General features: G+C 41.8%; 1 protein-coding gene across 2 annotated transcripts; it reads left to right on the forward strand.

Annotated features, from left to right (window-relative positions):
- Window positions 1-342: 342 nt before the first annotated feature.
- LOC117269814 (uncharacterized) lies at window positions 343-19,873 on the forward strand. 2 transcript variants are annotated; one of them, XM_033647149.2, is made up of 7 exons: window positions 690-828; window positions 10,119-10,264; window positions 10,567-10,994; window positions 11,078-13,268; window positions 15,856-16,728; window positions 18,643-18,757; window positions 18,961-19,873. In XM_033647149.2, the coding sequence occupies exons 3-7, from the start codon at window positions 10,640-10,642 to the stop codon at window positions 19,156-19,158; spliced, it is 3,732 nt and encodes a 1,243-aa protein (XP_033503040.2). In that variant the 5' UTR covers window positions 690-828; window positions 10,119-10,264; window positions 10,567-10,639; the 3' UTR covers window positions 19,159-19,873. The 2 variants fall into 2 exon arrangements, with proteins under 2 accessions (XP_033503039.2, XP_033503040.2); XM_033647148.2 differs by lacking the exon at window positions 10,119-10,264 and having other exon boundaries at window positions 343-828.
- Window positions 19,874-19,992: the final 119 nt, after the last annotated feature.

A 19,992-nucleotide genomic window follows, 5' to 3' on the forward strand; every position in this document is an offset into this window, starting at 1 on the left:
CAGAACACACTAAAATATTCATTAACATGTCTTTAATGAAAGACTAAATCAACCAAGGGACTAGAAGATTAAAACTGTGAATTTAAGCGAGTCTCCAAATCAATCCATCAGTCTTGTCTTTATTTGAATGCAGCTGATGTGATGCTGATGCAGTCTGACAGGTGTCAGCAAGCATCAGGTGTGGCCTTTTGGCTCCACTAAATGATTGTTGTGGTGTGAATGGGCCAAGCAGCAGTGTGTGTCGGATTCGTTTCATGTAATCTGTTAATCTGGGGGAGTGTCTCGTCTTAACCAAGGCCCCCTCTCGGTGCTAACCACGCCCAATCAGCTGTTTCCTCAAGTTCCCTCGAAGCTCACGGGAAGACTTTCCCCAGCTTCTGCCCACTCTCACGGTGAGCTGATGGTGGACCTTAGCGCGTTTTGTTTTTGGATCTAATCTCTGCGCTGTATGAATCCAGCAACAAGTGGTGTCAGCATGTCTCTGGCGGATCAGCAGCAGTGGTGTCCCACAAGCGTCCAGGTAACGGTGCAGCAAGCCAGAGGCCTCAGGACGAAGGGGAAAAGCGGCACCAACGATGCGTACGCACTCATGCAAGTGGGCAAGGAGAAGTTTCAGACGTCGGTGGTGGAGAAGTGCGTGGCGCCGGTGTGGAAGGAGGAGGCCGCTTTCGATCTGCCCGGAGGAGGAGGAGGTGGAGGAGGCACGGAGCGATGCGTGCTGCATGTCCACGTCCTGCACCGGGCCCTGGTGGGTCCAGACAAACTGCTGGGACAGGCTGTCATCAACCTGCTGCAGCTTAGTGAGGACAAAACCCGCAACAAGACCGAGTGAGTGCACACAGCAGGAATCTAAAGGCTCTTTAATGGGTAGAAATAATGTAAAAAGTTAGATGAACAGATGGATGGATTATATAAGGGCTGCAACCAGCCATTATTCTACTATCAATTAATTTAGTCCAGTATAGTTTATTGTTTTGCATAAAGAAAACACAAAAACAGGCAATAAATAAATGGATAATTAAATACAGTGCAGGGAGAAACTAAAAACCCAGAGGGCTTATGTGAAACCTCCACCTAATGAAATTTTCACAAAGCTGTTAAGAACTCAGAAGTTTAGAAAGATAAAGAACAATACAGAAAACCACTAACAGCAAAGTATGTTTGATTGCATCAGCAAAAAAACAGCAATAGCAGTATCCATTTAGGAGCAGAAAATGTGAGTATGTGATGTGTAAATCGATGTTAGTGTAATTTAGAGATTATTTTCTCAATTAATTGTGTATGTCAGCAAGTACACAAACTCTCTATTACAAGATCATTGGAAGTCCTTTAATGCCTTGTTTTGTTTGACCAACAGTGGCGCTCCCAGACATTTTTCATAGGGGTGGCCATGTGAGCCATTGAAAATCTTGGCACACAAGAACCAAAAGCCATAACTGAATGTTTGGATTTTGCTTATACTATTGAAGTGTATAGACTAGATGAAAAAACTATGTCAATGTAGAGAGTTAAGAAATTGCATACTGATATACTTTGGTTTCTTATTTTACAGGTGATAGACTAAACCTAATACTGTTAAGATGTTGAGATCCACAACAGTCCTGTTTTAATGTGTTCGTATCTACCCATGTAAGGCAACTCATTGATCATCAGATAGGCTGGTTGTCCTTGTCCCTATAAGGACAAACATACAGCTTAAGTTTGAAGAACACTGATTGTAAGGAACAAAAAAATTACTGGGAAAAACCTCCTCAAATTTAAGGGATACTCATGGGTACCCATAGAACTAATTATTAGGTTCTTGGGATGAACCCGGACGTTGTTCCCTCGCCGAACTGTAGCCTACCTTTTGGCGCGTTTAGCCCCCTTCCTGGCAAGCTATGCTGATATGGTTGGTACCAATGGATGCCTTAAGTTGTCTAGTTTCTACCACTACCTTTGTGCTTGCTTAAAAATGTGTACACCATAGCCTCTCAAAGACAGTAATAAAGCCTTCAGTTATTTTTACTGGGGTGACAATTGTATCAAGGGGGCCCCTCCTTGTAATATAACATTGATTATCAGGTGCAGTCTGCTTTTTCCACCATTTTAGTTAATTATTGGCACTGTTTTTGCTTTTGCTCCTTGAAAACACTTCTTATCTTCCATATCTGTATATTTTACCGATATTTAATACTCTTTTGTTTCTAAAACTGAACCCAGTGAGTGAGCCTGACTTGGGAAGCCACTTGTTATTCTGCTTGTTACTGGTTGTGAATGTTAAATTGTGGTTACTGCACTTACTGTAGTGTTACTGGTATCTGAAGCATTTTCTGGCACAAGAATTTCCTCAGGGATAAATAAAGCTCTATTGAATTGAATTGGGGGCGGGACTGTTGAGCAACTGTCCACAAACCAAAGATTTTTTTTGTTTATCATCACAGAAGACCCCAGAAAACCGGAAATAATCACATTTAAGCATCTGGAACCACTTGTGAGGAAGTCATCTAATCAATAAATCAACTAAGCCTTGAATTTAAAGAAATCATTATTTAGCTTTTCTCTTGGTGGGATAGCTTGGTGGTTCACAAGAAATCATCCTGTTGAAGTTTCTTTGAGCATCAAATTCGTCCGCAGCTGACCCTGAAGACGGATGAGTCAAAGGAAAAAGTGTTGCTTATACAAAAAGCGTTTTTCTTCTTTAAAAATAACCCACATGAGTGTGTAAAACACTACTGTTTCTTTTAGGCTTTCAGTCCTCTGAGTACAGGATTGTGTGTTCTTTGCATACTGAATTATTTTTGGGCAGATGTTTCTCTTAGCTCTTAACTGCATGTAAATGAGGAAATCATAGGGGGTGAAATGAAGACTGAGCAACTTTGATTTTCATCTGCACCGCAGGGGAACAGTGCAGTCATACTGCAGCTTTATGGTCTGGCAGGACGAAACGCCTTAATCCCCATTTAATCCATAATGACAAACCAAGTTTTTAATAATGAAAATATGCAGCTTCTGTGGAAACTGTAGCTTAGTGTTGCTTTATGTATTTCCCTAAATTTGTGCCTTTGAAAAGACTCTCTGAAAGTGAGTTCCCTCTGTGATATTTGCACCTTTTTTTTTCCCACTGAGGTGAGGTATTTGAGCACACACAGCCATGCATCACTACACAGACCCGCTTTGGTGGGTTTGACTTATGAATGTTGCCCACTCGCTCCGGTGCAGCTTAAGGGATTTGCTCCCTGGGCAGCAGCCTTCAAGGATGCCAATCAGCATTACTTACTCAGGCGAAAGACGCGAGTCAAGAGGATTCACTCTTTCATTCACTGAACCCGTCAACAACAGACAGATTCCTCAGACTTCACCTTCACCTGTGCCAGAGGAAGCACATTTTTGTGAGGATGCTTAGATGAAACGTAAAACCTTTAGATTCTCATTACACTGCATTCACAGTGAGCACAGTAGTGACGTGATTAACCGCGGTGATCAGGTTTTACAGGCCTTGCTGGTACTGTATGGTCTCTGTAATAGCAATTATACTTGCTCCTTAAAGCAGAAAATATCCTCTTCAGTTGGTCGAACAAAAGCTAAAACATTTTGATTCATGATGTCCTAGTTGAAGTCTGAAACACAAGGCTCGTCAGCCGAGTCTGTAGTTCAGTAAGAATGGAAAATGTTTTGTTTGCTAAGCTGTTGCTGAGTGTTTCAAGCTCCCACCGTGTGACTGGTATTATACAAAAGCAGACTGCATACCAGCCTAATGCACAACCACGCACGTACGCACACTTCCTTCTCCCACCTTCCCCATAATTGTTTGTTGTTGTTAAGGTTTGTCTGCTCTGTTTGATGTCTTCTGTCGCTGCATGAATTTTTATGTAGTCCGTCGCAAGATTTGAGGTTCATTACTGCTTATGTATTGCTCCTAAAACAGTAGAGATTTGCCGTCTGCTCATTTTATGGTAAATCTTTCATAAAACAGAGCAGCAGCTAACTCACTTTAATGTTTTTTGTGACAGTCACTGTGAGAAATCTTTCAGATATGAGGGCATGAAGTGAGCTATGATTAAAATGCATTGGTCTCACACTTTTTCATACTGTTCTGCGTGCTTCGCTTCGGGTTTGGTTGGTGTCCAACTCCCTCAGCATGCTAAGCTGAACTTAACCTGGCTGTACGCTGCATGTTTAATCGTGCATGGTTTTGGATTTTGCACTGTGTGTACCTCTGATGACATCTGCTCTTTTTGGCAACGTGTCCTTTAAAAATCAGATTCTGGTTTCCCTTGACCACTGCTGCAAAATTTGGCATTTTTATACACGCATTTAGTTTTATGAGGATGTCTTTTTTTTTGTAAAATCAGCAGGGACTTTTGCCGGTGTTGAGTAAATGCTCCACTTGTTTTCTGTTGATCTTTCTGTAGTCCTCTGTGAGCTGGGTGAGTGCACCTTGACTCTGAGGTTTAAATCCAGCTTGAGCCTCACATTCCTGACTGTTTTTATCTGTGCAAAGTAAACAGTGATGGCAACAGCGGCAGTCTAGCAAGGTCAGTTTTCTTTTAGCAAGACCACTGTGTCTGGACTGACCCCCGACATACAGGCACAGTCCACAACCTGCCAATACAACAGCTCTGTTTGAGGTGCACTGTGTTAGCTGAATTCCACCAAGTTTTACTCATTTTGAACACATATTGCTCGTTAAAGAAGGAACTACTGTTATTAACGTTTACACTCAACTGTCTGTAGAAACATTTAGACAGCACAGGTGGACATGAACAGAACATTCCTTTACAATCACATTTTATTGTTGGTACCTGTGCTTTTCTTACTGTGACAGGTCTTCTGTGATATCGTAACACCTACACCAGCTGACTGACATTCATTGTAGTGCCTCTGCTATAGAGTGCTGGAGGGATGACCTTTACCTTTGTGTAGGCCGACCTGGAAGTTAGTCACCCTTGTTCCCTCGACAAAAAGCCAGGGGTATATGAATTATGACAAACAGAAGTTTGATACGTAAACCTTTTGTTGAGCGAGATAATCTTCACAAATGAACACAGCTTGTATGATTTTTGAAGCGTAAATGCAATTGCCAGAAGTAAAAAGCTAAAATTAAGCTATGGACGAACTACACTAGGGTTGCATGACTTCAACATTGTCACCACAACGGGGCTGGAAAACCGTGCTCGGCATAATGACATTCTGTACTTCAGCCACTTGTCAGCTAACCGCCTCTTTAAAGACATATAAAAGTATCAATATTCACGAGACATATTTTATGTCGTAGAATGAAATGTGAAAACCTCTTAAGCTTGTGTTAACCACAGGTTTTATTTCAGCCATCAAACAAAAAACACATTGACTTTGAGACAAGGGTACTGGTAGTGCAAAGATGATAACTCATTTCCACATTTTAGGACTCATTTCTGCAGCACTCTATCACCAAAATCTGCGGTCAGGCCTGAGAGCACCTGCGCTGTGAACCCTGGATACCAAAAAATAGGCCCCCTGTTGTCAAAACAAACATTCATACCTCCTATAGAGGCATTAAGGATATTAAGAAATCTGCAGTAAGGTCATTCTCAAGTACAGCTTTCATCCAGCATTTTGTCATTTCAAACAGCTTTACTGTAAGCACGATGTATGGTGATTGGTTTTGGCTGGAAAGGGATTTTCGTTTGCACAGGCCTTCATTTTGGCTCTTCTGAATCCTGGATGTGGGCTGGAACAAAGAGTCCTGGACAGTCTTGGTCTTTGGTCATTATCACTGTCGAGTCTACTCACACAGCTGTGCTCCGTGATAAGAAAGGCTCGAGCCTAGCATTGTCTTATCAGTCGTTCAGGCTCCACAAGGAAGGATGTGTGTGTGCAGAAAGTCGAATACATTTACAGAATGTTGAGTCATGCATTGTGCTCCTGTGGCTCTGTCTGTGCAGCAAAGCAGAACACTTTCCATCCTTCACAGAGGGGTGTGAGATTACTGAGTTTAAGCAAGGGCATCTTTATTATCACCCAGGCGCTGATAAGTGAAAGCTGCTTTTAATTCCTCCTCCTGCACACCGCTTACTACCCCAACCAGCTAACGCCCAAACACTTTCGCAACTTCCCTTCTGTTTAAACTGAACTAGCTTACAACTTCTCTTTTTTATTCCATGTAGGATGCATCACTGTCAGTGGCACGTGTCAAGCACGATAGTTGTTCAAAACTCAGGGCTGTGAATATACTGTACATTTCAGTATAATAAAAAATATTGTACAGCATACAGTGTTATTATTGTTCAGTATCTTAGTTCACCCCCAAAATCAAAAGTAAAATTCTTCCTCTTATCTGTAGTGCTACTTATCGATCGAGATTGTTTTGGTGTCAGTTGTAGAGTGTTGGAGATAACAGCTGTAGAGATGTCTGCTTTCCCTCAAATACAATATAACTAGATGGCACTGGTCTTGTGGTGCTTAAAGTGCCCAAAAAATACATTTGAAAAACTCATCAGCAAAGTCTCTTTCCAGAAATCATAACCCAGTTACTCAAGAGAATCTTACAGAACAGTTTTCTTTATTCTCTTCTTCTTTCTTCTAGCACCACTGAGGTAGCTAATGTTACAGCTCAGCCATTTAGTATTTACATCTTGCTCGGGAGCCTCTTATACACGAGTAGATGCACGTTTCCTTCTGCGCAGGGATGTAGTTGGTGGGTGTAGTTTGGTAGAAAGAAAATAGTTCCTTAATAAAACTGCTCACAGCACAGTCTGTGGATTATCTTGAGGAACCGTGTCGTGATTTCTGAAAAGAGACATTGCTGTTGAATTTTTCAAATGTGTTTTTTTATTTATTTATTTTTTGGCATTTTTGAGCACCACAAAGGAGTGTCATCTACTTCCATTATATTGGAGAGAAGGCACACATCTTTATGGCTGATATCTCCGAAACATTTCAATACACACCAAACCATCTACATTGATATACACCGATCAGCCAAAACATTTAAACCACTGACAGTAAATAACTTTGATTATTTTGCTGGGAAACCTTTGGTTCTGGCATTCATGTGGATACCACCTGACATGTTCCACCCACTCAAACACTGTTGCAGGCCAAGTACCCCCGCCCCCATGGCAACAGTACTCTCCAATGGCAGTGGCCCCCCAGCAGAAAAAAGCAGCATGCCAAACTACAAAAATTGTTTAGAAATGGCCTGTGGAGCAAGACAAAAAGCTCAAGGTGTCAACCTGGCTGCTAAATTCCACAGGTCCCAATCTGCTCAAGGATTCTTGTGATGTGCCCGTACCCCAGATGTAACCCTAATCCAAGGTGGGGCCTCCTTGGATCGGACTTGGCTCTGACCTGTCGAGGCATGGACACAGGATCTCTGGGAGTTTCCTGTGGTGTCTGGCACCAGTGCGTTGGCAGCCGATCCATTTAGTCCAGTGGGTTGTGAGGTGGGTTAATGGCATGTGCCACAGATGCTCACTCAGATTGGGATCTGGGGATTTTGGAGGCCAGGTTGACACTTTGAGGTCTTTGTCACATTCCTTAGGCCATTCCTGAGTGATGTTTGCAGTGTGGCATGGTGCATTATCCTGCTGGGGGGCCACTGCCATTGGGGAGTACTGTAACAGTGTTTGAGTGGGTGGAACATGTCAGGTGGTATCAACATGAATGCCAGAACCAAAGGTTATCCAGCAGAACAATGCATTGGAACAAAATAATCAAAGTTATTCACTTCACCTGTCAGTGGTTTTAATGTTTTGGCTCATCGGTGTATAGCACTACAGGTAAGAGGAAAAATATGTGTTTTTGATTTTGGGCTGAACTGTCCCTTTAAAATCATGTCAAGCCCTTCCATACTAAAGCCTGCTATGTTGTGAGCCATCAGCCAGCCTTCTCTAAACTATCATTTGTATTGTTTGGCCGTTGTAATAGGGAGAATAATTGTATGACTGCTCTGACAATGAGTGTATTCCAAAGGATGATGCGATGCTACAGAGGGACGGGATGAAATATTGTTTTTATAACTTTGTCCCACACATCCCTGTGTCACTATGCATGGGAGCAAGAACATAACAGCTACACAACACTGTCTCATTTGCATGAAAAATAACTGCAATATCGATCTAGCACTGTTTTATTGAAGGACGTTCATCAGGCGAAACGTGAAGGCTCACAGAGGAATTCTTATGAACTTAGGGCCTTAGATTTGCAGATCACATCCCATTACTCATCTGCAGTAGGGGGCAGGGGAGTTGTAACAGCAGTCTCGCCCGTTTAACTTTCAGGAAAAGACGTTTTTCTCCCTAATTTGTTTGTGCAACACATCTGAAGCATTGCTGAGGGAAGAGGAGGAGGAGGAGGGTGAACGTTAACGTCTTATCTGACTCCGTACCACCGAGAGGAAGACACTGTTGGGTCTGTATTATATGCAGCTCAGGGAGAGGTGTTAGGTTAACATGAAGGGGGGAAATACTGTTTATGGCACAAAAACACAAAACATGATTTAGACGATCACAAAATTGCATGTTGCTTTTTCAGTTTTTAAAAACATTTTTGACCACATATATTCATTGAGAAGATAACTTTCATGTTTCACATTGCAAGAACAGGCAGTTTATGATGTTGCCATAACACAGAATTGTGCGCTTGGCCCACACACACACACGCAAAAATGCACCCACGGCCCCTTCCTCATTTCCTCATTTCCCCAGGAATCCAGATTTCAGTTGGAGTTGTTTGTTCAGTGGTGAGCTGGCCTCAGATTTCTGCCTGATAGGCACTTTTTATGCTGACTGCTCCTTTTTGCTGTTCTGTTGAAGTATTCTGCTTATTCTGAGACCCTTCTGTCAGAGTTGGACCATGACGCAGGTGCAGACATTGCAACAGCTGGTCTCAGTGGCCATCTTACTGAGTTGGTTTAGACTTTTCTACATGTTATCCCAGGACTTAACGTTTAGGTTGCAACTTTGAAGTTGTAACCAGTGTTTATGTAGGGTATCTTGGCTTTCATCTTGGTATTTCACTGTCAAGCTTCATCTAGATGTGGTGGTTACAGGATGATGATGAGTCAGTTTCCTGTGAACCCGACCAGTTTAGGCTTTGTGAGGACTAATCTAGTTTGATAACAACTCTCTCCTTCAGGGTCAGATGTCTGGGAACATGCAGTACTGTATATGATAAAATCAATTGTGATACCTCTCCAAGGCATAGTGGGTCACAAGCTATCAGAGAGCCTGCTCAGTATAATCTATGCTACATGTCTGATCTGAACAAGTACTTTTTATTAGGATTTTAATCATGCGATGCATCGCAGGAAAAGGGAACAACTATCATTTTTTGGTGCAAAACAGTACACACAGTACAAGCATTCATAACTTCCCCACATTGGAGGCTGCCGCAGGCAGAAGAGGACTTTTTTCCTTCATGGTTGGTTTGCTGGTTGTGGTTAGATCCTCACAGACTTTCCAAAAACATTGAAGTCACTGCTGAGTCATTCTCCATTTGCTACGGGATGGGTCATAGTTTCCAAGAAAAGGCAGACGAGGACTTAACATCAACATAATGTACATGAATCTCAATCTGTTTACTGTAAGCCATTCAGTAGACAGCCAATAATAGTCTGTAGGGGCAGTATGCCCCATTAATACAACTCTCCTCTCTGTGACACCTTGTTATAGCAGTTATTGAGTGGAACATTAGATTTAAAAGTTAGCAAAGTGATATAAGCACAGGCTTTTTGGAGAGTTTCATCATTGAACTCTCTGACCTTCAGCTTTTCCTGTATTCATTCAATCTCACAAGCTCTTAATGTGTCATTTTTTAGCAGCATAGGCAGCTGTTTTTGGCTATAAAGCTCCTAAAAAAACACATTACACTACCTGTTAGCAGCTATAAGTCAAGGTTTTTCTCTCAGGAGTTGGTAGAGACCAAAACCAGAGCTACAAGAGAATGAATACTGGACTAGGATTCACCAGGTGCACACAAGCTCAACCTGAAATGAATGACATTGTTGCTTTGTTGTTGCAGTTATTGTATGGAGCATTAGATTTAAAAGTTAGCACATGCTTTTTGGAGAGTTTCATCATTGAATTCTCTGACCTTTAACTTTTCCTTTATTTGTTCAATCTCACAAGCTCTCATAGTGTCATTTTCATCAGCAGCAGGCAGCTGTTTTCAGCCAAAAAAGCTCCAGAAACCCACATTACACCACCTGCCAGCAGCTTAAAAGCCAGATTTTTCTCTCAGGAGTTGGTAGAGACCAAAAACAGAGCTACAAGAGAGTGAATACTGGACTAGGATTCAACAGGTGCACACAAACTCAACTCGAAATTAATGATAATATTGCTTTGTATCTGCTCGATTTGTAAAAGTTTGCCATATCAACATAAAGTGTGATTATGTCTCATTTCCACTGCCCCCAAGTGGCCAAAAATCAGTTATTGCAGGTCCAAGGATGTTTTTAACCTTGGATGACATCCCGGATAATACATAGAATGTGTTCTATAGTTTTGAAATAATGTTTGCACAATTAATCAGACATTTGGGGATTATGTATCTGTGAATATGCATTCAAAAATGTTTTTCTAATAAGGCTCCTCTCTTTAACAGATGGTTCAAGTTGCTGGACAAGACTGGCAAGGCAGATAAAGACAGAGGAGAGGTGCTTGTGAACATCCAGTTCATGAGAAACAATATGACGGCCAGCATGTTCGACCTCTCCGCTGCCGGCAAATCCAGATCTCGCCTGGGCAAGTTCAAGGACAAAGTTCGTGGCAAGAAAAAGGAATCGGACACCGCGTCCAACATGGTGCCGTCCTTAACTCAGGTTCTAACAGACAGCGAGGGGGAGGAGAACGGGGACGGTGAGGTCGCTGAGGGCAAGGATGAAAAAAAGAAGAAACATAAAATGAAGTCTTTGTTTTCTCCCAAGTCTAACCTGCAGAAGAACATGTCCCAGTCCATGTCTGTTCTGCCTGCGAAGAACTCCTCACTTAGCGGCAGCCAGTCGTCTGGTCTCAATGTGGATTCCTCTGAAGGTTTATTTTATGACCATTATTTCATTTATTTTCTCTAGTCCTCTGTGTTTTAAATGCATGTTAACTATCTCATGTCCTTCCAGGTAAAAAGAAGTTCAAGTTCAAGATACATAAACGCTCAGGCAGCTCAGGCAACAAGGATTCCCCCTCTGGTCACCAAAAACAGGGCACTGTGGAGCAGAGTAACCTGTGCATCAATGGCAGTCATGTATACTGTGAAGAGCCGCTGCCTCGGACCTCTCGCATCGGCTCAAACTTCAGTATTGCCAGTTCAGGCCACGGATCCATGGAGGAGGTCCCTGAAAGCTCTCCTCCATCTGTTGATTCACTAAGGGGGGTGAGGCAATATTCACCATGGACAGAGGAGGAGGAGGAGGAGGAAAATATAAAAGAGGATGTGGGTGAACTAAGAGGGGAGGAAGAGGAAACGATTATGATGGAGGAGGAGAGGAGGAGAAAAGAAGAGGAAGAGGAGAGGGCTAAGAGACAAGAGGAAGAGCTTGCAGAGGAGAAGAGGAGACAAGAGGAGAAAGTTAGAAAGGAGGAAGAGGAAAGGATTAGAATGGAAGAGGAAGAGAGAGCTCTGGAGGAGAAGAGGAGACAAGAGGAAAAGGAGAGGGTTAGGATAGAAGAATTAGAGCGTGAAAGATTAACTGAGGAAAAGAGGAGACAAGAGGAACAAGAAAGAAGGAGAATTGAGGAAGAAGAGAGGGCACAGGAAGAGAGGAGGAGACAGGAGGAACAAGAAAGGAGGAGAATTGAGGAAGAAGAGAGGGCACAGGAAGAGAGGAGGAGACAAGAGGAAGAGGAAAGGCTAAGGAGGGAAGAGGAAGAGCGTGAAAGATTAAGAGAGGAAAAGAGAAAACAAGAGGAGCAAGAAAAAAGGAGAATTGAAGAAGTAAAAAGGCAGAGAGAGGAAGAAGAGAGGGCACAGGAGGAGAGGAGGAGACAAGAGGAAGATGAGAGGCTAAGGAGGGAAGAGGAAGAATGTGAAAGATTAAGAGAGGAAAAGAAAAGACTCGAGGAACAAGAAAGAAGGAGAATTGAGGAAGAAAAAATGCAAAGAGAGGAAGAAGAGAGGGCACAGGAGGAGATGAGGAGACAAGAGGAAGAGGAGAGGCTAAGGAGGGAAGAGGAAGAGCATGAGAGATTGGAGAAGGAAAAGAGGAGACTAGAGGAACAAGAAAGAAGGATTGAAGAAGAGAGAATTAGAAAGGAGGAAGAGGAGAGGGCTGAGGAAGAGAAGAGGAGGAGACATGAGGAAGAGGAGATGGTGAGGAGGCTTGAGTTAAAGAGGAGGCTTGAGGAACAAGAAAAGAGGCAAAGGGAGGAAGAGGAAAGGATTAGGATGGAGGAGGAAAGGGCACAGGAAGAGAGGAGGAGACAAGAGGAAGAAGAGCTTAAATTAGCAAAAGAAAAGAGGAGACAAGAGGAAGAAAAAAGAAGGAAGGAGGAGGAGAAAAGGGCTGAGGAAGAGAAGAGGAGGCGAGAAGAAGAGATGATGAGAAGACAAGAAGAGGAGCGTGAGGAAAAGAGGAGGCTTGAGGAACAAGAAAGGAGGAGAAGGGAGGAAGAGGAAAGGATGAAAAAAGAGGAGGAGGAGAGGGCGAGGAGGGAAAAGGAAGAGTTTGAGAGATTGGTAGAGGAAAAGAGGAAGCAAGAAGAGGAAGAAAGAAAAAGGATTGAGGCAGAAGAAAAGACTAGAAGGGAGGAAGAGGAAAGGATAAGGCTAGAGGAAGAGAGGAGGAGAAAAGAAGAGGAAGAGCATGAGAGGTTAGCAGAAGAAAAGAGGAAGCTAGAAGAACAAGAAAGAAGGAGAGTTGAGGAAGAAGAAAAAAGACGAAGGGAGGAGGAGGAAAGAATTAGGAAAGAGGAGGAGAGGAGACAAGAGGAGGAGGAGAGGGCTAGGAAGGAAAAGGAAGAACATGAGAGACTGGTAGAAGAAAAAAAGAGACAAGACGAACAGGAACGGAAGAGAATGGAGGAAGAGGAGAGGATCAGGAGGGAGAAGGAAGCTGAAAAGGAGAAGAGAGAAGAGGAGGCCAGGAAGCTGGAGAAGGAGAAGTCGGCAAAAGATGCAGAACAGAAGAAGAAGGAAAATAAAACCAAACCCAAAGCTCCAGGGAGGAAACCTAACGTGGCTGAGAGGAGCCCTGCAGGAGTCACCTCTACTAACCCGTTTGATGAAGACTTCTCAGATCCTTCTGAGGAGATTCTTGACTCACCTGATGGACCTGACAGCAGCACAGCCAAAGTGTCAACTGCTCAACAAAGGTTAGTCCAAGCAATCTTATACTACAGACATGTCCACTGTCTGGTCCAGGGGCCAATCACAGCTCATAGACTGATTTTAAATGGTCTATATTGGTTAATCCTCTTTTTATTTATCTGTTTGGTGAAACACTTTACATTGTTTCCGTTCACCTCACAATGGCAGGGCTATCATACAGTTTGTGGACATGCATCAAGTAGGTACTACGTATGTTTCCTCATGAAAAGACAGCAAATAAGCAGTTAACCTAACAGCAGATATTTCCTGTTAGACAGCAGACATGGCAACAGCAAAGAAGCGTAAAGTCGACAGCAAGGGCCATAGGATTTTCCCATAGAGTGGAGGAAAGTTGAATAGTTTTAGACTGAAAGATGAAGCCGTGGAGTTTTCTCATTTGTATGTTTTTTTGTTTTTTTTTTAATAACCCATATGATATGAGAAGCAGCTGGCCTCCAGGTATGTTCACATTTTCTAATCTGGCCCCCATTCCTAAATGTTTGTAAATCAAAGACACTGTGATAGATACAGTATGTTTAACTCCAAAAATAACTTAACAGTGTGTTTACAGTAGGGCTGCAACTAACGATTATTTTCATTGTCGACTAATCTGTCGATTATTTCTTCGATTAGTCGACTAATCATTTTATCGAAAAATGTGTTAAAATGTTGAAAAATGTCGGTCTGTCTCTCCCAAACCCCAAAATTATGTCATCTAATGTCTTGTTTCGTACTCACGCCAAAGGGTTTTAGTTCACCATCATGGCAGAGTGTGTAAAGCTGCCAATATTTGAACGTATAGAAGCTGCTATAAGAGTATTTTGGGCTACTTTTATAGTACTTTTCTATGAAAAATGACTCAAACCTATTAGTCAACTACTAAAATAGTCACCGATTATTTTAATTGTCGATTAGTCATCGATTAGTTGACTAATCGTTGCAGTACTAGTTTACAGGTCCTTAAAAAGTCTTAAATTGTCTTAAATTCAGATTTGATGGATCTTAAAAGTCTTTGGTCACACTGCAAACAGGAAAAGAATCCAGGCACTCCAAACAAAAATGAGAATGAGGAAGGAAAGATTAGATTAAAAAGCCTTTAATATAATGGCCAACTCATTAAAAAGCCAACATGTTTCGACCACTGTTGGTCTTCATCAGGGCTGGAGAAATCTTCGGTCACACTATCGCAAAAATTTCTCCAGCCTGAGAGACCCAATGACTGTTAACAATCATTGGACAGACCGAAGAATTGCAATAATAAATAGCATTTATGACAGTGATGAGATTTTGTTTTCTCTTTACATTAAACACATTAAACTTACTTTAATGTAACTAAACTTTAAACTAAAACTAAACCTTAATGTTCATTTTGAACTGACATTATTGTCTTTACAGACATTATTGTCTGCACTGACCCATGTGTGTCACACACACGTAAATGTATAATGTGCATTTTCATTGCAGGCCTGGTCTTAAATTTCATATAAGGTGGTATAAAAAAGGTATACAATATCTGAAATTTGATTTGTATCTGTAGACACCCTGTATAAGAAACAAGTAAACAAAAAACAACAACCCTTATTGTTTTGTTGCATATAAATAGTATAAATAAAACAAAATTAACAGAACAGAGCGCCAAAGGAGGTAGTGAAACAACCTGATGAATGCATGATGAAACATGATATGAAGTCAGAGTCATTTACATCTAAAAAAAGCGTTATCTGAATGTGTCTTCTGTTTTTCAGTCTGTCACAACACAGCAACAGTTCTCTTTGAACGCAACCTTAAGCTGACACCTTCATGAAAGTTGCATAGCTTTGCTCTTGTACGTTTGTGAGGAGCGTGCAGACACATGGATGTTTCATGTGTCAGCTGAGATTGGGAACCCATTGTACTGTCTTACCTCATTAGAGTGGGTGTCATATGATCAGGGAGTGAAATGACTTGAAGCACTTAGTTTGAGTTTGGCAGTGAAGGTGGATGGTAATTTCTTTCATCTCTCAGGTTGAGATTTTCTTTACATTAGCTATATTCAAAGCATTTGTTCTTTTTCTTTTATTAATGAAAACTACAACGATAAGTGGATCCAAAGAAAATTAATCACCAGCTATTTTGATATTTAATTGTTTATTCAGTTTTCAAGCAAAAATGTCAAACATTTGCAGGTTCTAGCTTTTTAAATGTGAGATTTTGCTGCTTTTTTTGTCATTCATGATAGCAAACAAATACTCAAAGGGTTTTGGGAAATTGTGATGGGTTTTTTCACAATGTTTTGACAGTTTATAGACTAAACAATCAGTCAGTTAATCATGAAAATAATCAGCAAATTAATTGATAATGAAAATAATCATTAATGCAGCCCTAAAATCAATCTTACTACATTATAATCCCTTTACTATGCACTGCTTTTTCAAATGAAGATTCTGTTGTCCTTTGTTTTCTTATTTTGCAACAGAAGGTTCTAAGATTTTAATATCTTTAATCTCCTTCACATCATCCTAGAAAAGTATTATTTTGTTTTCCTCATGAGACTCTTTTCAATTAAACGCTTAACTATGCTCAAATGTCAAGTTGTCTGTGTCTCATTTCCAGGATTCAATCTGCTGCATCATCCGTGAGGAGCAATCCTGTTTCCACTGATGAAAAAGATCCCATCAGCACTCAACGAGAGAAGCGACCGGCTCCTCGGCCTCCAGGAAGTAATCAAGCAGAGAGACAGAGTCAGAGGGAACAGGACGCATCTACACGCCATCTGGCACAAATTAACAAGCAGAGTAAAGACAAAGACGTCAAAACTGTCAGTGTTCTCCCTCAGCGCCTAGTGCAAATGATCGCCCCTCTGAGTAGGTCTCCCACAGATGCAAAGAACACCCAGAGCTTGACGCAAAGTAGCACCACCAGGGGAACATCAAATGCAGCCAAACACAATAAACGCCCTGCGCCGTCTAGACCGCGCTCTGCGGAAGAAGAGCCACCATCTGAACATAAAACAGCCCCGTCCTCTGATGGCAACATTTCCAATAAATGTGCCTCAGAGGCAAAACAAGCCCCGATTGTTTATGGCTTGAATCCATTTGAAGATGACGAGGATGAAAATGCAGCCCTAGATGATACAACAAGCTCTGGTAATACTGCTTCAGTACAATGGCCCCCAGCTGTGTCACAAGCTGCTGATAAAGATGCAGCCTCTCATGCTAAAATCAAATCCTCAAAGACCCGTGCTCCCCCAGTTCCTGCACTGAAAGCTGCAACGTTGAGCACTTCAGTCGGACAAAACACTGACGGAGGCAATGTTACAGATGAAACAGGTGTGACTGAACCTGATAGCCGTTCACATGACCCTGAGACTGTAAATCCTACATCTGACCAGGATGCTTCACCACAAGAGTCCCAGCCTGCGACGGTGCAGAGTGCTGGAGAGGACGCAGGTGGGAAGAAGGAAGGACCTCCTGTAGCATCACGCAGGTGAGACAGTTAGCTCCTCAGCAGGATATTTATGCAACTCAGATCACACACTGCTGGCTCCCAACATGATGCCTTTCATAAAAAGTAAAAATATTCACTACATTGCCAGGGCACCTATAAATACTGTACAGTTATTGCTTCTTTTTATTCACTCACCTCTCCACTTTCAACATGCTTCCTGCCTATCATCTGTTCCTGCCGAGTTACACATACAATCAGTGATTCCCAAAAAATACTTCCATGGGGCTTGCCTCACAGCTAGAGGGCTCCGGGTTTGAACCCGCTGTCCAACTGGGGCCCTTCTATATGGAGTTTGCATGTACTTTCCGTGTCAGAATGGGTTTTCCCAGGGTTCTCCGACTTCTTTCCACAGTCCAATGACATGCAAGTTAGGGTAACTGGTGATTGCTCGTAGGTGTGACTGTGAGCATGAATGGTTGTCTTACCATTGTTGACATACTGTAATATGTTGAAAAATAACCCCAACTGAACAATATCCCTTTGGCCAGCTAATTTGAAGACATTTGCAAAATGATACCAATATTCCAACATGATCTCACTATGAAGATTTGTAATATTAGTTAAGTTAATATAGCTTTGTCTGAAGACAACACTTACACTGTCATGAAATAAAAAAAATTCATGACCTCCGTCTTCTGTAATTTGGGGATTTGGACTTTTTTCTAATGTTTAGCTTGCTAGCTGTTAGAATTGGTTTGAATGAGCAAAACCAATCAATCAATCAATCAATTTTATTTATAAAGCCCAATATCACAAATCACAATTTGCCTCACAGGGCTTTACATGACCGTTCACATGAGAAGAAAGAGGAGAAGGGAAGTTTTCTGTCTAGTCCTAGTGTGTGAAAGTACTCCAAGCTTGGGTCCTCTACCAGAGGCCTGGGAGTCGCAGTATCTTAGCTGTTCCTAGGACTGCACTCTTTAGGACAGCGACCTCAGATGTTGTACCTGGACTCTGCTGGAGCCACTCTCCCAGTTTGGGGGTCACAGCCCCGAGTGCTGCGATTACCACTGGCACCACTGTTGCCTTTACTCCCCACATCTTTTCTAGCTCCTCTTTCAGCCCTTGGTGTTTTTCAAGCTTGTCATGTTCCTTCTTCCTGTCGTGTGGGATTGCTACATCTATCCCCACTGCCTTCTTCTGTTGTTTGTCGATCAACACGATGTGCGGTTGGTTAGATGTCACCAGTTTGTCAGTCTGGATCTGGAAGTCCCACAAGATCTTAATCTGGTCAGCACCTGGATAGCTCTACTGACTACGACTACTGACTTTGACGTGGAAGAGTGGTGTTCGTTTCCGGTCAGGACAGGACCTGGACCCTTAGGCAAGGTTCTTAATGCAGCTAGCCTGCCTTGGCATGAGTAAAACCACGGACACAAGAGTCATACCGGCTCAAACGTCGCCCAGGGCAACAAGTTCTGTGTTGAGGGACCAGGGCAACCTGATCAGAAAGGGGCTACTGAGAAAAAAAAAAAAAAAAAAGATGGACTAGAGCAGAGACAATGTTAGTTTTCAGACTGCAAAACATGGAGGGGTCGAATACGGCCATCTGAAAAAGTTAAGGGGACGTGTCACCCCTGCACGTCACACACTTCTAATGTAGAGTCCTCTCTGATTCATCCTTTCATTTATAATTTATACCCACTCATCTTTCACCTTTGCTTGTATTATTAATTGTGTTGTATCTGATAGGGGTGGTGTGGATGAATGAGCTTGCAGTGATAATAAAACTACCATAGTCTGTTTGACTAGTGATTGCAAAATACTAAAGGTTACTCTTTCATTGTTTAGACAAATGATGCAGCATCATAACTGAGTCATACTCAGCATTTCACTTCCCGTCTAGCAGGTGCCTTTATCTTTTTGTCTCTCTCTTTTTTTTTGTCTTTGCAGGCTTCAACCTGTAAAACCGCTTAATCCTTTGGAGCAGCGATCTGTTTCAGCCGTTCAAGGGGAAAAAGAGAACAAATCCACAGAAATCCTTTGTGAAGTTCAGGAGAAAACAAAGGTAACTTTTTTTTTAGCCAAAGCATTTATGCTGATTTTCTATCTCTAAATTATTCAGGGAAGGTTTCTGTGTTGATATGTAAATGCTTGTCTGTCTGGTTCATCAAACAGCATCAACATTCAAATCATCCATTAATGGTGTTGTGTCAATTTGTGTTCTTAGTCTACATAAACATTGTCTCCATGTTTTCTGCACTCTCACAGGTAAATGGCACTGAGCTGAAAGGGCCCTTCTCCCAGCTGACTCAGGAGGAACTCATCTCCCTGGTGATCAAACAGGAAACGCAGCTCGCAGACAGAGACAAGAAGATATCGGATCTGGAGCAGTACATCGACAACCTGCTTGTGCGTGTCATGGAAGAGAACCCGACTATTCTCATGTCCCTGAACGCTATGAAGTAAGCTGCCCAGGTGGATTCACAGCTGACACTTTATTCCCTCTGCACCTAATCAGTTCAGACCCAGTAATCTGACAAGGCCACAACAGAAACTTTAAAACACAGTGGATTATATCATGAAAGATAACTGGAGTAAAAGTTTACAAGGTTGAAACGGTTTATATTTCCCAAGATTGAATAAATAATGATGAAGATTTAAATATATTGTGTACAGTTAGTCTTGCAGAAGCTGCTGCGGTTTCAGCTGAGAGCTGTACATTACTTGCAATCAAAGATGTTAATGATTACAAAGAAATTCTACATTTTTCTAAAAGATGATTAGCAATATTTTTGACACTTGTGTGATGTTGAAACAACCTGTTCTGTGTATTTGTTATTTTCATATTGAGCATAAAATTATTTCCAGAAATTGCTTTGATACAAATGCTGCCAACGTGACAGACTTAATTACTGTATTTGATGGCTAACAGGCTGCTTACTGTACCCTGGAGATATCTCTGTTATGAAGAATGAAGTATGAGGAAGAGCCATGTTTTTCTGTCAAACTATGCACTAGTTACGGAGATGATGTTTCTTGCTCTTATACTGAATGACAAGGTTTACATGATTGTACTAACCCCCAAAAGGCACTTTACGCAGCTTATACTAACGTGATGTACACTGAATTACTGTCCTGTACAATATGCAAAATAAATACATTTCTTTCTTGTTCTGATAAACTGAAGTTTTGCCTTTCTTTGTCAGTAAAGTCTCACTGTAGTTTTGTAAAGAAAATATTTAGAGTTAATATCGTGTGCGATTTGGGATTCCCTATTTTCTACATTTTTCACTCTGGTAG

Source organism: Epinephelus lanceolatus, chromosome 19 (genome assembly GCF_041903045.1).
Source record: "Epinephelus lanceolatus isolate andai-2023 chromosome 19, ASM4190304v1, whole genome shotgun sequence".
Lineage (NCBI taxonomy): Eukaryota > Metazoa > Chordata > Actinopteri > Perciformes > Serranidae > Epinephelus > Epinephelus lanceolatus.

Excerpts from the sequence above, each read along its gene's own strand:
- LOC117269814 (XM_033647148.2), top strand. The coding sequence starts at position 449 with ATGAATCCAGCAACAAGTGGTGTCAGCATGTCTCTGGCGGATCAGCAG. Across the intron at positions 10,995-11,077 it reads CAATGTGGATTCCTCTGAAG|GTAAAAAGAAGTTCAAGTTC; the intron begins GTTTATTTTATG and ends ATGTCCTTCCAG. Across the intron at positions 16,729-18,642 it reads CCTCCTGTAGCATCACGCAG|GCTTCAACCTGTAAAACCGC; the intron begins GTGAGACAGTTA and ends TTGTCTTTGCAG.